Raw genomic sequence first — 18,631 nt, forward strand, 5'->3', positions numbered from 1 at the left:
GTTATGCGCCGTAATGGACGCAGCATATCGCGCCGTGTAACTGAACGAATGCGATTACGTGTCCAGCTGGAAGTGCAGTGAGTAATGCGAGTTGTTACCATTCGCTTTATTTAAACATTTGTTTTATAAGCATATATGGTAATGAGCAGACTTAATAGTTCGCAATTGAGACTCGGGATTAACCGAGCGGACGCTTCACTTTTATTAATCGTCGTCGGCGAAATTGATTGTATTAAGTGTCCGCGAAACAGTTAATTAAACCGAGGTTAGCTGGAATTTATTGATATCCTCAGTAATCCCGAGTTCGTCCTCTATCCGTAAATTAATGGCGCTGTAATTAGTGACGGTCACGTCGAGATACGCGGAGGAAACGCGTGGCTCAGCTGAGTTCTCCATTTCGAGCGTAAAAGATGAGTCACCCCCGTTGGGGCCCGGCACCTTTTCGCATTTTATTGCCGCCGATAGTACGTCCGCGGGCGCTGATTGGCCGGCTATAGAAAGAAGAACGAAGGGTTCCTCTCCTGACGGAAAGAAAAGTTTTCCCCGAGCAGAGAGAACACGGTCAGCGAGCTAGCCAGCCGGCCAGTCAGCCAGCCAGCGACGTGGCACGTAACGGGCATAAAACGATGAAAGTAATCTCGGCTCTGATCTCGTAGACGGTTACCAGAATCGACGATCGATACGTCGGAGTGCGCCCGTAAAGATGGCTCGATTCCACTCCATTCAGCCGCTTCTAATAGAGTTTAGTCCTCTTATTGTCTTCGCGTCGTTGCAGCTTATCTTTTGATGGAGAAACTTACCGAGTGTATTTCTCGAATATAATAAATATCGTATAACTAGAAGCGAAGAAGGTAGAGGCAGGGAGAACGAGCGAGCGAGCGGGAAGCGCTTATTAATTGGAATGCGACGCGGCAATTTGCATCAAATGTAAATTTTAAGCATTATGAACACAATGTAATGATAACGCGGACGTAGGAATCTATATAGCGCTCGCTGCATTAATATAATAGAGTGTAGACTCAATTTAATTTAACTCGCAATCAACAATTGAAGAGCTTATTTTGACGTCGCTTTAAACCCGCGTTCTTGGGGGAAAAATTAAAAAAAAAAAAGAAAGAAAAGAAAAAAAAATGAAAAATGTAAATTACGCATCGTCTCTCCGCGAGAGCGAGTGAGCTTCAGGAATCGCGAATACGAAACGCGAAATGCAAATAACGAGCCCCGCGAGTATACGAAATATGCGAATATGAATCTTACACTGTATTCTCGAACCTCAATCTACCGTGAAAGTGCATAATACTCTTGAAGGGAAAAGAGAGAGAGAGGAGGAGGGGGAGAGAGAAAGAAATAGAGGGTGCTGAGTGAGTTGCACCGTCGCGAAGATACGCTCGCGTATCACGTGGGGATGAAGAACACAATGCAAGATCGTCAGTTAAACTGGGCCATGAAAGCGGTACCTGAGCGTTATAAGAAAAGCCATATAATTAGCATTGCAAACGTTCCTCCCGCTCCCTTCCAGTTTCGTTCCATTTAGAATTCGTTTAACGCCAGTCTCCACCTTTATTACCGCTTTCAAAAAAATCCGCCCATTTATATTCTGTTCTTCAGTCTAACGAGCAAATTAATTAGTTCGCATGGAGCTTTATTATAGCTTGACGCGATCTCGTTTACGTGTCCGGATGAAAGAACTGAATGTTTGATTGTCTAAGGAACGGCTAACATATTTATTGCGCGCAAGCACGCCTCTGTTATCGTAACTTAATTAGCGCGGCAATTAAAATTTCTGTTAAGAATTTAGCTTCCCGAATTTCGAAGTCGGGCGAAGAATAACAAGGAGCTTCGTTATTTATTCGCGTACTTCAAGATTCAACTCGCGAGAATCTTATTACCTTCTCGTTCGTATACGTAAAATTGCTACGTTTGCCCTCGTTAGATTTCTATTAAAATTTAATAAGGTATTTATTCCCAAATGTTGTATAATATTCACGAGTATATTTGTCGCACTCTACTTTCCCGTTTCACCGGAATATTATTCGCGGTAACAGTGTTTTCCCTTCATTTTTTTTTTTTTTTTTTCCATTCGGCATGCTTGACTGGTTGCGCAACAAGGAGTCTTGATCGGCTCCTCTCTCTACCTTCTCTTCTATCGAGAAATCCCATGCTGTTAACTTGCAGACCGTCCTGTAATCAATGCACCATCGCCGTCGTTATGACCACCTACGATACCGATATCCTCTTCCTCGTCGGATTTTACGACCGTTGTTCCTCGCGGCGTCTTCGCATATTTCCGGGAGTTTCTTCTTTTCGACATCCCGGCCTCTCTTTGATGATCTCCCAGCGTTAAATTTCGTAGAATCGAAATACTACAGTACTTCGGAAAAAGGCAATAGAGAAAGGTTCGATAGAAACGTTTATTCCCAGCGTGTGGGAACGCGTAATCCCTTTGGTTCTTGTAAAAGATTCTAAACGATTCCGAAAGATTTTAGGATTTGCATTTCCCTGCAACGGTAAACGCAACGCGAAGCGTGACTGCCGAGTTTTACAGCGCAGGTCTATTATTCTTATTGCACTTTACTACTTTTGATTCTCATTCGTTACCTTTGATCTCGCAATTTTCTGAACCGGCGATACATTAATTAAGAAAGGGCAACAAAAGCATCTTAAATCCTGAAAGATTTAATTTTGACAAAATATGGGAGTACCAAGGAGAATCATGAACTTGTTCGGTTTATAAACGATCGTCCCCTGGAGATGAACGATGGGGGCACCCTTTAATATACTAACCACCCGCCTGCGCCGTTCCGTAACTTCGTGATGGTGGCCACTTTCAGACTTGGTCTCCATTCGACGTTACAGCTTTATAAATGAGGCGCGGATTAATTAGCACGATGAATCCACCGAATTGGGTCACCGAGCGCGGTCAGACTTTAAATCTTAGAGACGAACGTAAGAATTAAGAATTTTTTTTCTTTTCACCATATTACAGTAAATTTTGATTAACCGATTTGTAAATGCTGGCCGAATCGAATTTCAACGCAATATATATTTTTTTTTATAACAACATTTTGTTGTAAAAAATCAAAATTTAATTCGTAGGTATATAAAAATTTCTTCAGTTTGATAAATAATTAAACAACTAAGACAAATTCTATTTTCCGATCTTATCAAACTATTTTATGGCGCGTAACGAGTAGGGCACGTGAAAGCGTTTAGATTACTTTTGTTTTCGATCACTCGCATGATGTACGTTAATTACGACTAGCGACAGCGAATTAAATTGTACCTTACACTCTGCGCGTAGTATCGGAAACTGTAAACGAGCCGCGTCGAAATTCAGGATTCGTGGGAGCCTTTTGCGCACGTCTAATTAAGCCGCGTTTGAGAGCGCGAGGTACATCGAGTGCGATTCGCAGATCAACGTCAGGGATCGTGCCGAAAGGGAGAGGAGATTACGTCTAATTCGGTTCCAAGTGAGTGCATATAATCCGCTTGGCGCGTAATTGAGCTTAGATTAGGCGCTCGTGGATTATGAATAGATCGTTGGCAATTGCGTTGCGATAATTAGCACTTTAGCGGGAGAAACGCGCGTCGAGAAACGAGCCGATAATTCGCCAGCCCGCCACGGTGCATCGGCTGAGTGAGCAATAGATTCGCAAAGACGGGATGATGCTAATTTACGAGAGGCTATTAACTGACAAACGCTAACGATAATTTGCGGGGATTATTCCGATGATTGTTATACAAATATCGGCGAGTACGCACGCCGAGGGCATCAAACGAAGTAATTAGATCCCTTACTTTTCCATAAGAAATCGGGCGTTTCGAAAGGGCCAGGTCCTAAAGAAAGATAAGATAAGGAAGGTTGAAATATGTGTGCATTTAGAATCGTTCTAAGTAAACACGCGCGAGAGAGTGCCGCGCTCGAAAACGTAATCCTGTCGACGTAGGAGAGAACAAGTCCTCCGTTCTTTTGCCTTGCCCTAAACTACTTCCCGGTAGTCGCAGTAATGATTCAACTCCGGTTTAATTAGGAGTGGTACAGATGCCCGGGTATACAGTTTGAACGACACCTCCGCGACGCCGCTGCGCCTTCGCCGTCGTACCCGTAGCCGACACGTTGCTTCGATCGTTTGTCGAGTGCTCGTTAATTAATCGCCCGTCGCGTTTGAGAACAAACGAAGCGAGGAGCGGCGAGCATGAGCGGAAGGATATAAACGAGGCTACTAAGTTATTCTATTGGACTCGCCGCTCTTTCTCTCCTTTCTGTTCTTTTAATGGCACGCGAGATGTCCGCAATCCGCGCTGTCGCGGCTGAAACCGCGGTCGCAATGCTAACACGTTGACGCGCGCGGCTTTAAGCGATCTCGCAGCAATTTATCATGCTAAGTGCTCCACTTGCGCCGCGTTACTTTTTAATGGCAGTTTCATTAATTGTAATTCGAAATTAATTTTCTTTTCCATGAAAATATTGATACGCATAATTTCCGAGTAATTTCAACGTTAATTGGAAATTGCGAAATATAAAGGAAAATAATTAAATCGAAAATAATCCCGCCCGCTAAATTAAAAAAAAAAAAAATGGTATAAATAATACGAAGTTGTTGCTGAATTAATTTTCGCGTTGTCTTGACAAAAATTGTCTTTCGCGTATTAAAAAATATCGAGTAATATCGCAAGGACCTCCGTTCAATTTGTTTTTATGCGAAATAAGATGCCGAGAGGTTTAAGTGAAATTTGAAAATTTCAATAATCTGCGTAATCAATTTATTTTCGATATTAATTAAGCTAATATCGAAAGTCACTAGCCGTCAGCTCGCGTGTTCGATCGTCAGAGATTAACAAAAAGTTCATTAAAAATTGCGCGTTGCTGTTACCGACGTAACACGCACCATTATGCATGTGCTCGTGCTCTATTTGAGATAAGGTCACTCTGAATCCCGCGCACGCGAAACATCTGCTTTCCGATAGTAACTTTTTACAACCGATACCCCAGATCCCGGCTAAGTAAAGCTTTTCGCATAAAACTTCATGAAACTTTAATTCGAGATAAAGAACGTTCAGCTTGAAGTTAACGACGAAAGAGATTTTACATAATTATACGTTGTATTATATATAGACTTTGCGTATAATCAGGCAGCAAATTATTGCGCCGTTCGACCCTCAATCGTGAACAATATGCGTTTTCTTCGTGACATGAGGAACCCTCGCGCCGCGCGACGGGGTAAGTCAATCCCTCGAGGGGAACATTTTCTATTCATTTGCGAATTAATACGGGCCGGCAACTCGCATTCAAAATGGTTTACAGGTCAAGATTTGATTTTGCTGTACGTGGTATTAGGTTGATTAAATTTGCGGGCCATTGGGATTATGTCGTGCTTTATGAGAAACCGCTGCTTCTAGTTAGATAAAAAAGCTTATCGCTTAACGATATTGGTTCTCCAACTTCCCTCAAATATTTTCTCGTCTTTTTTATCCGAATTATATTATACTATATAAATCATATAAAATAAAATAAAAAAATAATAAAACGTCCGTAAAATTATAAAAGCAAGATTTTTTTTCTTCTTTTAATATTTACTTCGAAAATTGCTTGGATTAAAAAAAAATATTTCGGAAAGGTAGGTCACCAAATCTTTTGTACGAAATACTTTATTGCCGTTCTTTGATGTAATATGAAAATCTGCATATTTCTCCCTCGGGAAAATGTAAGAAAACGTCTGTGGCGACTGTACGTATTTGCGCAAAAATTTTAAGATTACAAATTCCTCTCGCGAAATGAAAGCGCGCGCCGCAAATTTTCCGTCTCGCGCCGCGCAAATTATTTCGTACGCGCGGTTCATTTGCCGGGGAAAATTTCGCTTTTAGGAGTAACCGCCGCGCGACAAGAATAATCACCGCGGGCGTGAATTGCGAGCTTTCCAGTTTCTTCGGTATGCGACGGCCGCGCGCGATATCAAGTTGTACAAGCAATCGTAATTGCGCCAATTAGAAACGTCATCGCGGAAGTCGGAAAACGCGCGACGGTGAATACATAAATCGCGCGACTTTTCGCGAGCGAATATCCGATAAAGTTAAAACGCGAAAGATGTATTAAGAGTACCGCGGGGATAACGCGGTTCATTCTTCGCGAAGTTAATTAAGTCGCGCTTCCTGGAAACGGAGAAGGAAAAGAGAGTGTCCAGAAACATGCGGAAGTTCGTTCCACGGCTCTAAGTTTTTAATTAGATTCTAGTTTCTTTCGCGGAGAGGTCCCCGCGGATCGCGTGGAAGAAGAGACCGCGCGATTCTTACGAGATAATAAGACGGCCGGTTTAGCCGTATAATTTCTTATTTATTTAGCGGGCCATTATTAATCGGGGTAATCAGAAAATATTAGCAATTCGCACAATACGTCAGCCGTACAGCCGAGCGTGTTTTACTTTGATGAAAAACGTACCTTTGGCGTAACGCGAACCGCATCTCGCATGCTAAAGCGGCCGGTGGTGGACGGGTCTACGTACCTGGAAGAATGAAAAAAACACAGAATAAATTAACGATCGAAAAGTATACGAATGAAAAATTACGAGGAGTGCCATGTAGTATAAATTGCGCGCTCGACGCGATAATAAATAACGGAACCGTGTCAACGACTTAGCTTCTCGGCGGCAATAAAGGATTAAAACGCGCGCCCGATACGGCAATATCGCGCGTTTATATCGGCGCTTAACGCTCCAGGAAGCAACGACAAAGCTGAAAAGTCGTCGCGTCGCCGAGTTTCCACGATTCCCAGCCAATTAAAACAACTTTTTATCGACCCGGCGGCCCGGTAAGCGCGGCAGAGTATCGCCGATGAAGCGAGAGAGACTCCGTCGACAATGGAAGTCGTCTGTGCGCAAGTCCGCTTTTTTTCAACAAATCAGTTATTTACCATTTAGCTCGCTGAATAGTCTATCGATTATTGAACGAATGTTCAAAGACACGTTTAAATGGCATCTAACAAAGGGAACAATATGTTGAAGCGAACGGTCGGATAAACTTCGGTGCCCTTTGACTTTTCTTCAATAATTAAAATTATTGGAACAACTAACAATTTATGCAGAGAATCAACTTAATACTCGTCCATCATAAATAATAAAAAAAAACTAAAAAAACAAAACAATAAATCTATTTTTTTAAGTGAAAAGAACCCGAGAGCTATTCTTCTTCCCTTTTATTATTGAAAAGCGAATCTGCCGGATTCTCTCGAACATTTAGCTTTATCACAGCCCGAAACGAGATTAGGCTGCTGCAGCTGCACGCTTGTACCTCGCCATTGTTCGCCGGGATTTTCGCGATGGGGGCGCAGGAGGGGCGTATCACTGCCGCGAAGACGAGAAGGAGAAAGCGGAGGAGAGTCAGTAACATTGCTCGTGCTAGAACTTTAATGGCGAAGTTGTCCGCGACTGTCTCCGTGATAAGTTCATAATGCGGCAGCTCCGACGCGACTGCCATTGATAACCGACGTGGCGTAAACTTCGCCAACGACTGCACAGCCAACCGCAGAGAGGAAGAGCGGAGGCTAAGAGAGTAATCGAGAGAGGCAGGCAAAGAGTAAGAGATAGAGAGAGAAGAGCAAGGGGAGGAAGAGTCACGGCACTTTGGCCTAATAGGTCTCGCAGTTGCGGACTATCGACTAACGCGCTCGACTAACTTTTCGGCGTCAGCCTAACGGTGGTTGATTTCGTGACAGGCGATCCGGTGACGTTGACTGACGTCATTCCGCGTGTTTCGAACTTGCCTCTCGCCGCCGGCGAGGTATCGTAAAGCATCTGTTACTTGCTTACTCCAGACCGCTAGCGAGACGAGCAGGAGCAAAAGATGAAAATTGGGAACAAAATTAGTGACGATCTGGGCCGTGATTAGAATTAATTTCCCGGAGATATAAAGTTGGTTCGGAAATTTAATTTAAACTTTGTTAAATTAACTCTTTGTGAATGAACTCCACGGAGTCAATGGTATTTAATTAAACGATTTTTCGTGGTAAAAAAAAAATAAATTTTTTTAATTGATTTAAAAAATATAATTTAGTTAAATTTCAAGTCCTTTTCTCAAAATATATGAATAAAACATATTTATTTGACAAATTTAATATTTAGCTTTTAATTCCTATCTTTTCTAAAACGAAGCTTTCAATACTTGAAGCTTAATTCGCAAAAATCAGAAATATCTGTCACAATTTTTCCCTTTTCTCTTTTTTTTGTACAAATTCACGTTTGTTTGAATGTGCGCCAGCTTAATTTGCAACGGGCGATTCAAACGCGTTTCGGTGAGCTCTCCAATTAGCGCGACTTTCACTCGTCTGCAATCGAGTCAGCATTTCGTCGGAGTTTCAGAATTCGAGACTTTGATCGTTCAATAAAGGATTATGCATTTCGATTTTGATATATCCGAATATTTATAGATAAAAATATCCAAGATTTTCATAACAAAATATATTTCTTGCGCGTATTATAATCTCTCGCTTCATCGATTTAAGAAAAAAAAAAAAAAAAAAACTTAATAAAAAACATTTCGATGCATTTTCATTACATTTTAAATAACTTTGCTTTTTCTGCTGCTGTCCGTGAGTTCAGGGTTAACAGGGTAAGGTATCCTTTCAACCTTTGCCGACAGCCTTGAGATAAGCGCACCGTAGTTTATTCCCCTCGCCGTATCTCCTTTGTGTAAATCGATTCTCATTGCGGGATCACGCTTGCCGGACAACGAGTCTATAAACGTGACTAATAGCCCTTCCCCTTCCTTTCGATCTTCTCTTGTGATGTCGCATCGTCGACATATTGAGCTGCATCTGTGTCTGCAGGCAGATGCACTCTCGTAACAGACGAGATATGAAAACGAGGTCCCAGCGAAGCTACCGGGGACAAAGAAGGAAATGGCTTTATCTCACGGCTTCGCGTTATCACTATATTTAATAATATCCAGAAAACAATGGCAAAGAAAAACAAAAAAAAAAAAGAGAATGAGGGAATTGCGTATAGAATGCTCGATGTACACATATGCACGCGTTTGACGGAAAAAACCGATATCCAAATTTAAGTAACAACAAAGGAATTATTACTGTAAGAATTATTTTTTTTCTCTGCGACTTTTCCATTGCATCGAAATTTAATTTACAGTTACAGTCGAAGGTCCGGTGGTTTCGCTTTGAAGAAACGATCACTGTGACGCTTTAGTGCGAGCAAGGGTACTGCCGCGTATACTAGAATTTCAAAAAGATACTTTCGGTGAAACACCAGCGGCCGCCAGCCCCTAGAGGCTTAAGTTACAACAGAGCGCTTCATCGCGTGTCGATACAATGGAATCGAGCGCAATTTAAAAGCGCGAGTGGTAAAGCGATACACGGATGACGTATAAAAAAAAGGGGGAGGGACGAAAAAAGAATAAAAAAAAGAATGCGGCCTCGTACACAAAGGGTTTTTATCGCGTGCAGCAAACTGCGAGAATTGCAAACGATAATTCAAACGCGGAGCTATTTAGCGAAAAAACGTTAAATGCAAATCGATTTATTTGCGCACCTAGGTATCCCAGGAGTGTGTGCCGCTGATTGCCAAACAGCCTGCATTTTTGCACAAGCTGCATGTACACATAATAATAAACACGCCATTAAACATATTGGATTCTTTTCGCGTAACATTACGTTCTTTTGATTCTCACGTAGACATGGAAAATATTTTTATCGCGCGTATTTTCCAGACTTTTTTAATTCCAGATCACAATGAATTTTCCTACCGGCCGCGCATTTTTACGTCGATTATCACTAAAATTGTAACAATGACGGCGCGTCGGGGATTCTGCAAGAGATGGAACGAGTTCGTAATGTCAGGCACAGAACAACGGACTTGTTCGTCGAGTATCGCGATCCATCACGCGTACGTCACTTGGAAAAATTTTAATGTCCGGGAATAAAAAAAAAAAATAATAAATTTATTTTTTTTTTTTTTACTCTGCGCGACGACTAGAAAGTTCACCAAGCGGGACATAAGTGGGACGCTGATACGAGCCGCAATAAAATATAATAAAACGTAAATAGAATATGTGCAGAAACGCATAAATACGATAATAAAAATAATTTTCTTTACGAGCCTGGCGCGCTCGTAACACGAATGCTCGCGGGCTAATACAATTAGCGTACGTTGCGAGGGCATTAATCTTTCGCGCAACTTTCGCAGCCGGCGGCGAGGTGAGAGTCGCCAATTGTGCCGGGCATAACTGCCCGAGTTGGTGGGTACCTACGTGCTAAGAGCAAAGCCCGGAATTAGGATGCATCACCATTAATTAGGCGCTTACAAAGAGCAACCGATTACGGTACACGTTACGGCGCGGCTTTATACAGCTTTCTTAACTCTGATTTAGAATGCGCGCGGCCCGGGGTTCTACGCAAATTTCTGTCCACACGGGTTACGAGAAAATTAATATTGGTGAACGCGTACCGTCTATCGCTTTCGCTTCTCCGCGTCGCCTTATTTTTATCCCCGTGAAAGAATTTCCTCGCCGAATAAAGATGTCTGCGTTTAGCATTGAGACCCGCGGCAGCATTAGAAATAATCGGCAGCCTAGCGAGTTTGACGAGCTTGGAAGTTGTGATTTCTCGAGTATTTTACGTCGTGGCAAAGGTGACGCGCGCGAGAAAAAAAAAAAAAAAAAAACGCGGAGAAGGAAAAAATGGGAGAAGAGAGCTATGTGATATACAAGAGTCGCTAGAGCGCGAGAAGCCGCGCGGCTTGCTAGTAATTGCTCGATTACCGTTAGCGTGCGGCTGTACATTTCGCGCTGAGATTAAAGTTTACGACGCTAGGTGAGATTTAAAGCCGAATTTCCCTCGTTTGCGATCGGGCGATCGCTCGTTCGCGATCCGCGAAGAATCGTTAACCTTAGTATCTGGGGTAAAAAGTGCCCGGGAGGCGTTTGATTCTAATGGACCGGCGCGGCGTCGGTGTATTTTGCCGCGATTTTATCTCGACACTTTGACTTTTACTACGTACCAGATTCCTCCGACACAAGAACGCATAATACGTCTGCAGACGCGAAATAATAGTAACGACTGCGATTAATCATAAAGCGTAAGAAGACGCGATACAGGCTGGACACCGCCTTTGAACATGATTTATGATTTATGATTACGTTTAGATGGATGCCATAATTACGTATGCGCATAATTTAGTCCACCGTTTATGAAGTTAATTGTAACTTCTGCCGTTTCTTTCTTTCTTTTTTTTTTTTTTTTCTTGTACTAGGAAAATTATCTTAGAAGAATAGAGTTGAACAGAAAATCGTAACAATTAATACGCCGGGAAATATACTCGTGGAAATATCGCGCGAGCGACTTGTACAACCAATCAACAATCACGAGATTATGTCGCAGCTACGTAACAACTACGGAAGTAAACAGCTGCGGGTACTGGGGATTTACAAAGCCGCGGGTAGAATTACAATTAAACTTCGCCATCAAATGTCAACTCCAAATTCGTTAAGGAATCTGGCGGGACCGCGCCGGGAATGCCGTAGTTCACCAGCCCGGAGTACAATTTCTACGTTCTGTATTAACGGCGGTGACCCGCATACGGCTGCGCCTCTCTCGCGGAGACAATTTGCGCGGACCCGTGCACGCCCGCCCGTGGCCACGCGGTTGTTTGCGGTAATAAGACAATCCCCTGTCCGTCCGGGTGAAGTTATGTGGGCCGTTGGTGCTTGGGCGCGGTGTGGATTTTCTATAACGGTGGATTGTCGACGTGCGCACGCCATTCGTCCGCGCGTCCCTTTTCGCGTTCGGCTTATCAGCCCGACGCCAATTTCGCCAGTCTGACAGCGTTACGGCAAAATCGTCGGGACGGCGAGAGTATCTCGGGGATTTTCTTCAACTTTGCGGAGATGATGTTCGCGTTGTGATTAGAGACCCGAAGTCAGCGTCTCTTTGCTAGCCCGAGGCGATCCGCGAAATGTCTTCAGTTATCCGCGGTACATGCCGACGCGCTGTTATAATAATAATAGGCAATCGTTCGTATGACGGAAGTGACTTGGGGGTTTCCTTTCTCTCTCTCTCTCTCTTCTCTTCTCTTTGACAATTTTAGATTATGAGAACTTTTGCCCGAAAAATGAAGAAAATTGCCGCGGAGAGATAAAACGATTCGATACTACAACGTGCCGGGCATCGTGCATAAAATATCTAAAACCTTCCTCCTGCGTGTAATTCTAAAGACATCTCGGTATTTTTTTTTTTATGTTTTTTACCTTCCGTATTTTCTTTATAAAAAACGTTTCTTCCTACTCGTGCATTTCCACTTTCATAGAAATAAATTATATCTACACGTTTAATTTTTCGTATTGTTTTATGTATTTGTTTCGCTAAAGAAGAGAAGTATCTATTCTTCTCTGTAGTAAAAAAGATTCAGGTCAGTGAGATCGTCGCGGCCACGATTGCAGGGTTAATCATAACCCGTGCGTCCGAATTGCAGCTCGTTGAAGGAGAAAAAAGTTGCCGCGCAAAATAACTGACAAACAGCTTCGTTCTCGGCGCGGAGTCGTAATCTTGGTCAAGGAAAGAAAGAGGAGCAGGCGGGGAGGAGGTAGGGAAGTAGAGCGTACCGCGTCATGTACAATTTGTTAGAGCGCATAATCGTCAACGAGACAAGATGAGTAATGGCGGTGGTTCATATTGTCGGCCGAGGAAGGTGGAGGGAAGCGAAGGAATACCGTAAGGCGCGGAATAGAGAGACGCTCTCGAGGAGGAACTCTTCGGAGAACGCGCGGGATAGTGTGCCAGCGGGCTAAGCCGTCGAAGGAGAACATGACCCTCCGCGCTCGCCGTTTTGTGAAAGATCGCGAATAATGCGAGTATGTGCCTGCTCGCCGCGAACGTCTCGCGCGCAATTCCCATCCTTGTTCGCGAATGCAGCCGTCAATTAAGCACCGCCGTGCATTTTTTTTTTTTTTCCCCCCGTCATCATTCCGGGCCCCCCTTTTCCCCCGTTGCCGGTTCGCGGTTTGGACGGGATTATTTCGCGCTGCTAAATTAATAGCACGCCACGTCGTATCATTACGGTGAGACGCGGCCGCGTCGCGGATGCAAAGGAGCATCTCGAGCTCGGCAGCGTATCATTAAGGCGCGCGTGCGTGCGCGCGCGCATGTACACGGGTGTCAAACGATTTGTCAGCGAGAGCGCGACGGCGACGATGGCGAAGGACCGACGGCGATGGGTGCACGTTTAACCCCTAACTACGGTTACCGCATTGTGTGCCACTTATTGCCGGCCGTTATGGCACGCGCGCATAAAAGACCGCGGTATAATCGGACGAGCGGCACGGGGAAAAAAAAGCCCCCGTCGTGCATGCGTGTCCGCGAGAGAAGTCGCGGGATAAACGGGAAACGTGTTTTTGACTGCGATGCATAGACACGCGGGATCGGGACGGCCGTTTAACTGCGCATCTCATGCGTCGAGACGACGATGTCGGATGCCGCCGCGCATACGAATGCTCCCGCGAGGAATTTAATGCCGGTCCGCCTCGATAGAAGTCGAGTTTCGAATGACTGAGCGTTATTACTGCACCGACGGTTCGTACATCCGCAGTCGTATAGAAATTAAATGAGCGGATAGACGCCGGCTGAAATCCGGGACACACGGCGGAGGAGCGCGCTGAATCGCCACACATGAAACGTCGTGTTTATATCGATAATACGCGGGTAACTTTCAAGAGAAATCCATCGATCATAAGCGCGATCGACATCCTTTAATCTGTCCGACGTTCGTGCAGGTTCTCTTTCATCGAGAAATAATCAGCGTAAGCGATACAGGATTTACAAAGTAAAAAAAGCATCGGGAGTCACTACGAACAGGTTCGATAATCGGTAGACCGACTAATCATTGGCGAGAGGTGCTCTCGCGATCGTCCGCAATTAATTCGAGAGGAGAAAGATCGGCTGATCTCGCGGGGGGTCAGCGAGAGAGAAAGACTCGAAAAGATCGCGCGCGTGTCGTGCACATTAATGCGCCCCGTTCGTCGGTAATTATCCCTCCCCGTGTGGTCGTGTGAAAAGGCTACGAGGGTCAGCGTTAGGTGCATTTAGGTTTCTGGCCTAAGCTCGCGATGGTGTAATCAACGAGTCTCGGATCGGCGATCGATAGACGCCAGTAGATCGTTCGACATCCGCGGGATTTACGAGCAAACGTGTCGTAGTTCATAACGGTACGAAAAGAAACGGTGGCACAGATATATATACACAAAAAGTATGCGTACGTGCGGAAGAGAGAGAGAAAAAGAGAGAGAGAGTGAGTGAGAGAGAGAGAGAGAAAGAGATGCATGGCGATAGAGGAAGTGGAATTGGCCGGCCGGTGCACAACGGAAACTGAGAAATGTCCGTGTCAGCGACAGATGTATAGCGATATGGATATCCGCCAGTGCCACCGGTCGTATCCTTCCGCTTCTTCTTTCATTGGTAATGTACAGGATATCCCACAAGTCACACACGCTTCCTCCGTTATAGATATTAAAATTCAAAAAGTTTAGCTAAGCCGCAAATAATAAGCGCATATATCTTTTCATCGCATATTTTTACTTCAATTAAAAAGGAATTCATTTTTATTCTATTCATAAATGCGCGAGCTTGAATCGACTCCCGTATGGATCTTTCACTCCATCAGATTATCGCTCCGTCGTATTTAACGCGAAAAATAATACCGATAATAAAAAAAAAAAAAAAAAAAAAAGTGGAAAATAAAGAAAGAAAAAGAGAGAGTGAGATAGAATTTTTCCGGTCTCAGACGTCGATGAGCCGGAAATCCCTCGTGTACGCGATATCGAGGCTGAATGAACGCACCTAACTATGGCGAGTATGCAGTCGCACGTTTGCGCGCGCTATTCTCCACGTTTCTGCATCCCTCTCGCGTCTCCGCCTTCACCGTCGCGAGTTCCTCGTTCCCTCCCGCTCGACCTCTCGCGTAGTTTGCGGTACCTGTGCACGCTTCGCTCGAGGACACACGTTGTAGTTCGTATGCACACACGCGCGTATATACGCCGTGTACTTCGCAAATTAGCACCTTACGCGAGCATACAAATAAGCCACGTGTGTACCTACTCCGGCCGACCTCCCTATACGCTTGTCCCTCGCCGTTCTCTTCCCTCTAACCTACGGCTCTCTCTTCGCCGCTTTCGTCCTCTCCAATCTAACGGATTCCTATCACTCTCTAACTCTCGCACGCGGGATCCGTCCTTAACCCTGGGAAACGCAGCCGGCATCGGCAGATGACCATGCTACTTCAGCAGTCCTTCAATAAAGTAAGAAACAAAAAAAAAAAAAAAAAAAAAAACGCCTCTTCAGCACACTTGTCGAATTGACAAGTAATTATTATTTAGCAAACGGCTGCTAACGCGCGCATGCCGTGGTATAAGAACGTGAGAATTAATCGAGATGAGGAAAACGGTGGGAAGAAGAAAGAAAGAAAGAAAAAAAAAAAAAAAAAGAAACCGCGGCAAAAGTGAAACTGGAGGAATCGCGATTGCGGCGTAATGATATCTACCACGAAGCGAATATGAATCGGACCTGGTTTATAACGATCGCGAGATTAAATAACACTTTCTCACGACGTCGTGGCAGGAATCGTGAGGAGTTGCATCTCGTGTAACTCGCGAATCTCCGTCGGCGAGCGGCGGATGAATAAAATTGACAGCGCGTAATCTCGTTACCGCGCGGTTCGGCTTCGTAATGCGATCGATACGAGGCGGATGCCGACTGAATGTTTTCATCACACTCGCTCGGAGAACCGTGACGAGATGGAACGTACGAGCGTGGCCGGCGGAGCGGCCCGCAAATCGATTTATGCATATAAATATCGGCACCCGACGAGGTGTTCGAGCGAGATCGCGTCGCGCGATACGTGATCATTAATAACGATCCATGAGTCGGTCGAAAATCTCTTTCGGGCCGATTAGCTGGCGACAATGACGATGATGGAAAGCACGTTTGTTCGTCCAGCGGGAATCATCCCTGCAATTTTCAAGGCTCTCGATAAAAATCCGATCGGTCTAATAAAATTAGACGATTGACTGTAGGAAAAACTTTTGTAAATCTCCCGCAGATAATTATGTTGTAAATCTATTACATATTTATTACAAACCTCTACTTTAGCTACCTTTGTTATCTCACAATTACTTGACGTACTTTCTTTTTACTTAACATATTATTCAGAAAATAATAAACGCAAATAAACTCGCGACAGACGATCTTTGCGGGTCGGTTTTATTGTTTCCAACATAAAGTAAACCGCGCAAAGTGCACTTGCAATCTCGCGCTCGGAGTTACAATAAGGGCGGAAGTTTGCTCTGCCAACTGACGACGGCTTATCCAGCGTCGCATAAAAATTTATGGGCGCGATAATAGGTATGCGCGCGAGTTACGCGCGAGTACGACCAGCTGGAAACTCGTTGCGACAAAGTATAATATGCGAGCACTCGAAGAGACATTCTGACTCTCTTTCTTACGAGCTCAATTAAGATTTATCTAGATAAAGAAAGAATAAAAAAAAAATAAAAAAATTTAATGGTGACAAGTGAATAAATCAATTTTGAAAAAACTGACCGTCTTTCGTAATTTTACATCCGACACATCGTCATCCGCATAAAAATATTTTTTCAAACATAACTTAATAAATAAAAGATATGCGTATTTTTCGTTTAAAAAAAAATTAATTTATTTTTAAATTAGTTAAACTGAATTAAATCCAATCTTCTCTATAATAAAATTTAAGTTACCCCTTTTATCAATACGTAACGAGCTAAAAATAAATTAGATTATATTTAGAACATGGTTGAAAATTAATTTTAACCGCACGTCCCTAATGTGAGAAATCCCAGCGTCGAAAAGTGATAAATTATTGAGATACGCCTTTTTGAATTAAGAGAGTAGACTGAGAGGAGCCATCAAAGATCGCAAGTTAATTAGACATCGGGAAATTGGTTGGTGCAAGATTGATCGCCACGTAGGATCGATCGTGACAGGCGAGAGACGGGGCGGAAGGTGAAAGAGAGAAAGAGAGAGAGAGATAGAGAGACGTGGGATGTGTGCCCGTGCGTTCGTAATCGATACCGACACTTCGAGAGAGAGAGAGAGAGAGGAAGGCTGCTGCGCGCGTTCGAGTGCCCTGGTTTCTACGCGCAACGGTCACTGTCCTATTAGCGTTTTAGCCGTCCGTCTGCCCGCTATTTGCGGAGGGTAATAATGCGATAGTACGTCTAAGCTAAATGGTATCGCCGATGTGCACGGACGCGATTACTCTGAATCGCTTTTGATTCAGGCCCGCGAGAAGAACTCGTCCTACCGTTACACGAGGATCGCCAGGTGATGGAGCGGCTCTCGTCCAGGAGCCAGATAAAAATTGAAAAGCGCGAAAAAACTTGTCGCCACGATCGATCGACTCGCGGCATGGAAATCGCTAAGTAGCCCTTTCGTAAATGACATCCGTCTCAACGGATAGCAGGCAACGCGAATATAATACGCCGTGTGATTTATAGCGACTTTAAATTATTATAATTGCAACACGAGTATAATCGGCTAATTATCAATTTACGTCAAATAATCATTTCAATTAGAGTTTAATTATTATAAATTATTTCGTCCCCGACATCCGTCGTCGCGAGTTCAATCGTCTCGGATCGCCTGTCGCATGATTATCAGAAGACGACAAACACCGGGGCGAGAGGGATCGACGATTGTGGAACGGCTTCCGCGATTAGTCGTCGAATCTTCTTGCCGTCGCCATTGAACGCGCAATTCAATTTGCATTTATATTGTATTAATTCAAAGGAACGGCTGCACGATAAGAGGAAAGAAGGAATAGACGGTGGACGATCGACCATAAAAGCGATAAAAATAGTAACGGACGCAACGACACCGGCAAGAGCAGCTTATCCCCGCGTGCCTCCAATTTTCTAAATTACATTGCGGAAAACGCTCGGAAAAGCTTACGAAGACGTCCGCCTTTTCTGTCCCTGTAAAATCTCGCGTATTCCCTTTTCGTCCTTGCGCTTAACCGAGTAAAAGCGTCGAAATCTTGAATTAGAACGATTGAAAACTTAATTCGAAATTTAAAAAAATCGTTCAGTTAACGGCAAGTTGAAAGATAATTATTGAGACCTACTTTTTACAAGGCAAAGATATAATTAAAGTAATTTTTTTTTTATTTTATATCTGTACTGATTTTTCAAGTGGCTTATTTTCTCTCTCTCTCTCTTATCTGGCGGATTTTTTTATCTCATGTAATTTGAGTTTTATCTAAGCTCGTCCTGCAGTTCTCCATCCAAATAAAACCACGGGGACTTTACTGTATTTCTAGTACCACCCGTGTTTGCGCGTAACGTATGGCTCACATTGCGCCGTTTCGGGAAAATACGAGAACATACGGTCTGGGCGAAGAACGGCGGCGACGAGCGCAATATAATTCTCATCAGGGACCATCGCGTGCGACCGGTGCATCGTAAACCGCACACACCGCGAAATCGTAATCAAATTGAAAGTCCGGCCAGGACGTCGCGACGGGACGAGACGGGGCGAAATGAGATGAGGAGATACGCCGTCCTGCGAATTACGGCGTCATCGAAAAGATAAAATCTCGAAAGGAGGTAG

At 44.1% G+C, this 18,631-nt stretch overlaps 1 protein-coding gene and 1 long non-coding RNA gene across 14 annotated transcripts in view; one reads left to right on the forward strand and one right to left on the reverse strand.

The window, feature by feature from the left end:
* LOC139102738 (uncharacterized) overlaps positions 1–18,631 on the forward strand; it is a 365,092-nt gene that overhangs the window by 237,268 nt on the left and 109,193 nt on the right. The window lies entirely within an intron of this gene.
* The window catches only part of LOC139102730 (CCR4-NOT transcription complex subunit 6-like), a 318,650-nt gene that overhangs the window by 63,403 nt on the left and 236,616 nt on the right, over positions 1–18,631 (reverse strand). Inside the window, exon 5 of the mRNA XM_070656848.1 lies at positions 6,437–6,500. Coding sequence (XP_070512949.1) covers positions 6,437–6,500 — 64 coding nt within the window. The remainder of the gene's footprint in view (positions 1–6,436; positions 6,501–18,631) is intronic.

Source organism: Cardiocondyla obscurior, linkage group LG05 (genome assembly GCF_019399895.1).
Source record: "Cardiocondyla obscurior isolate alpha-2009 linkage group LG05, Cobs3.1, whole genome shotgun sequence".
Lineage (NCBI taxonomy): Eukaryota > Metazoa > Arthropoda > Insecta > Hymenoptera > Formicidae > Cardiocondyla > Cardiocondyla obscurior.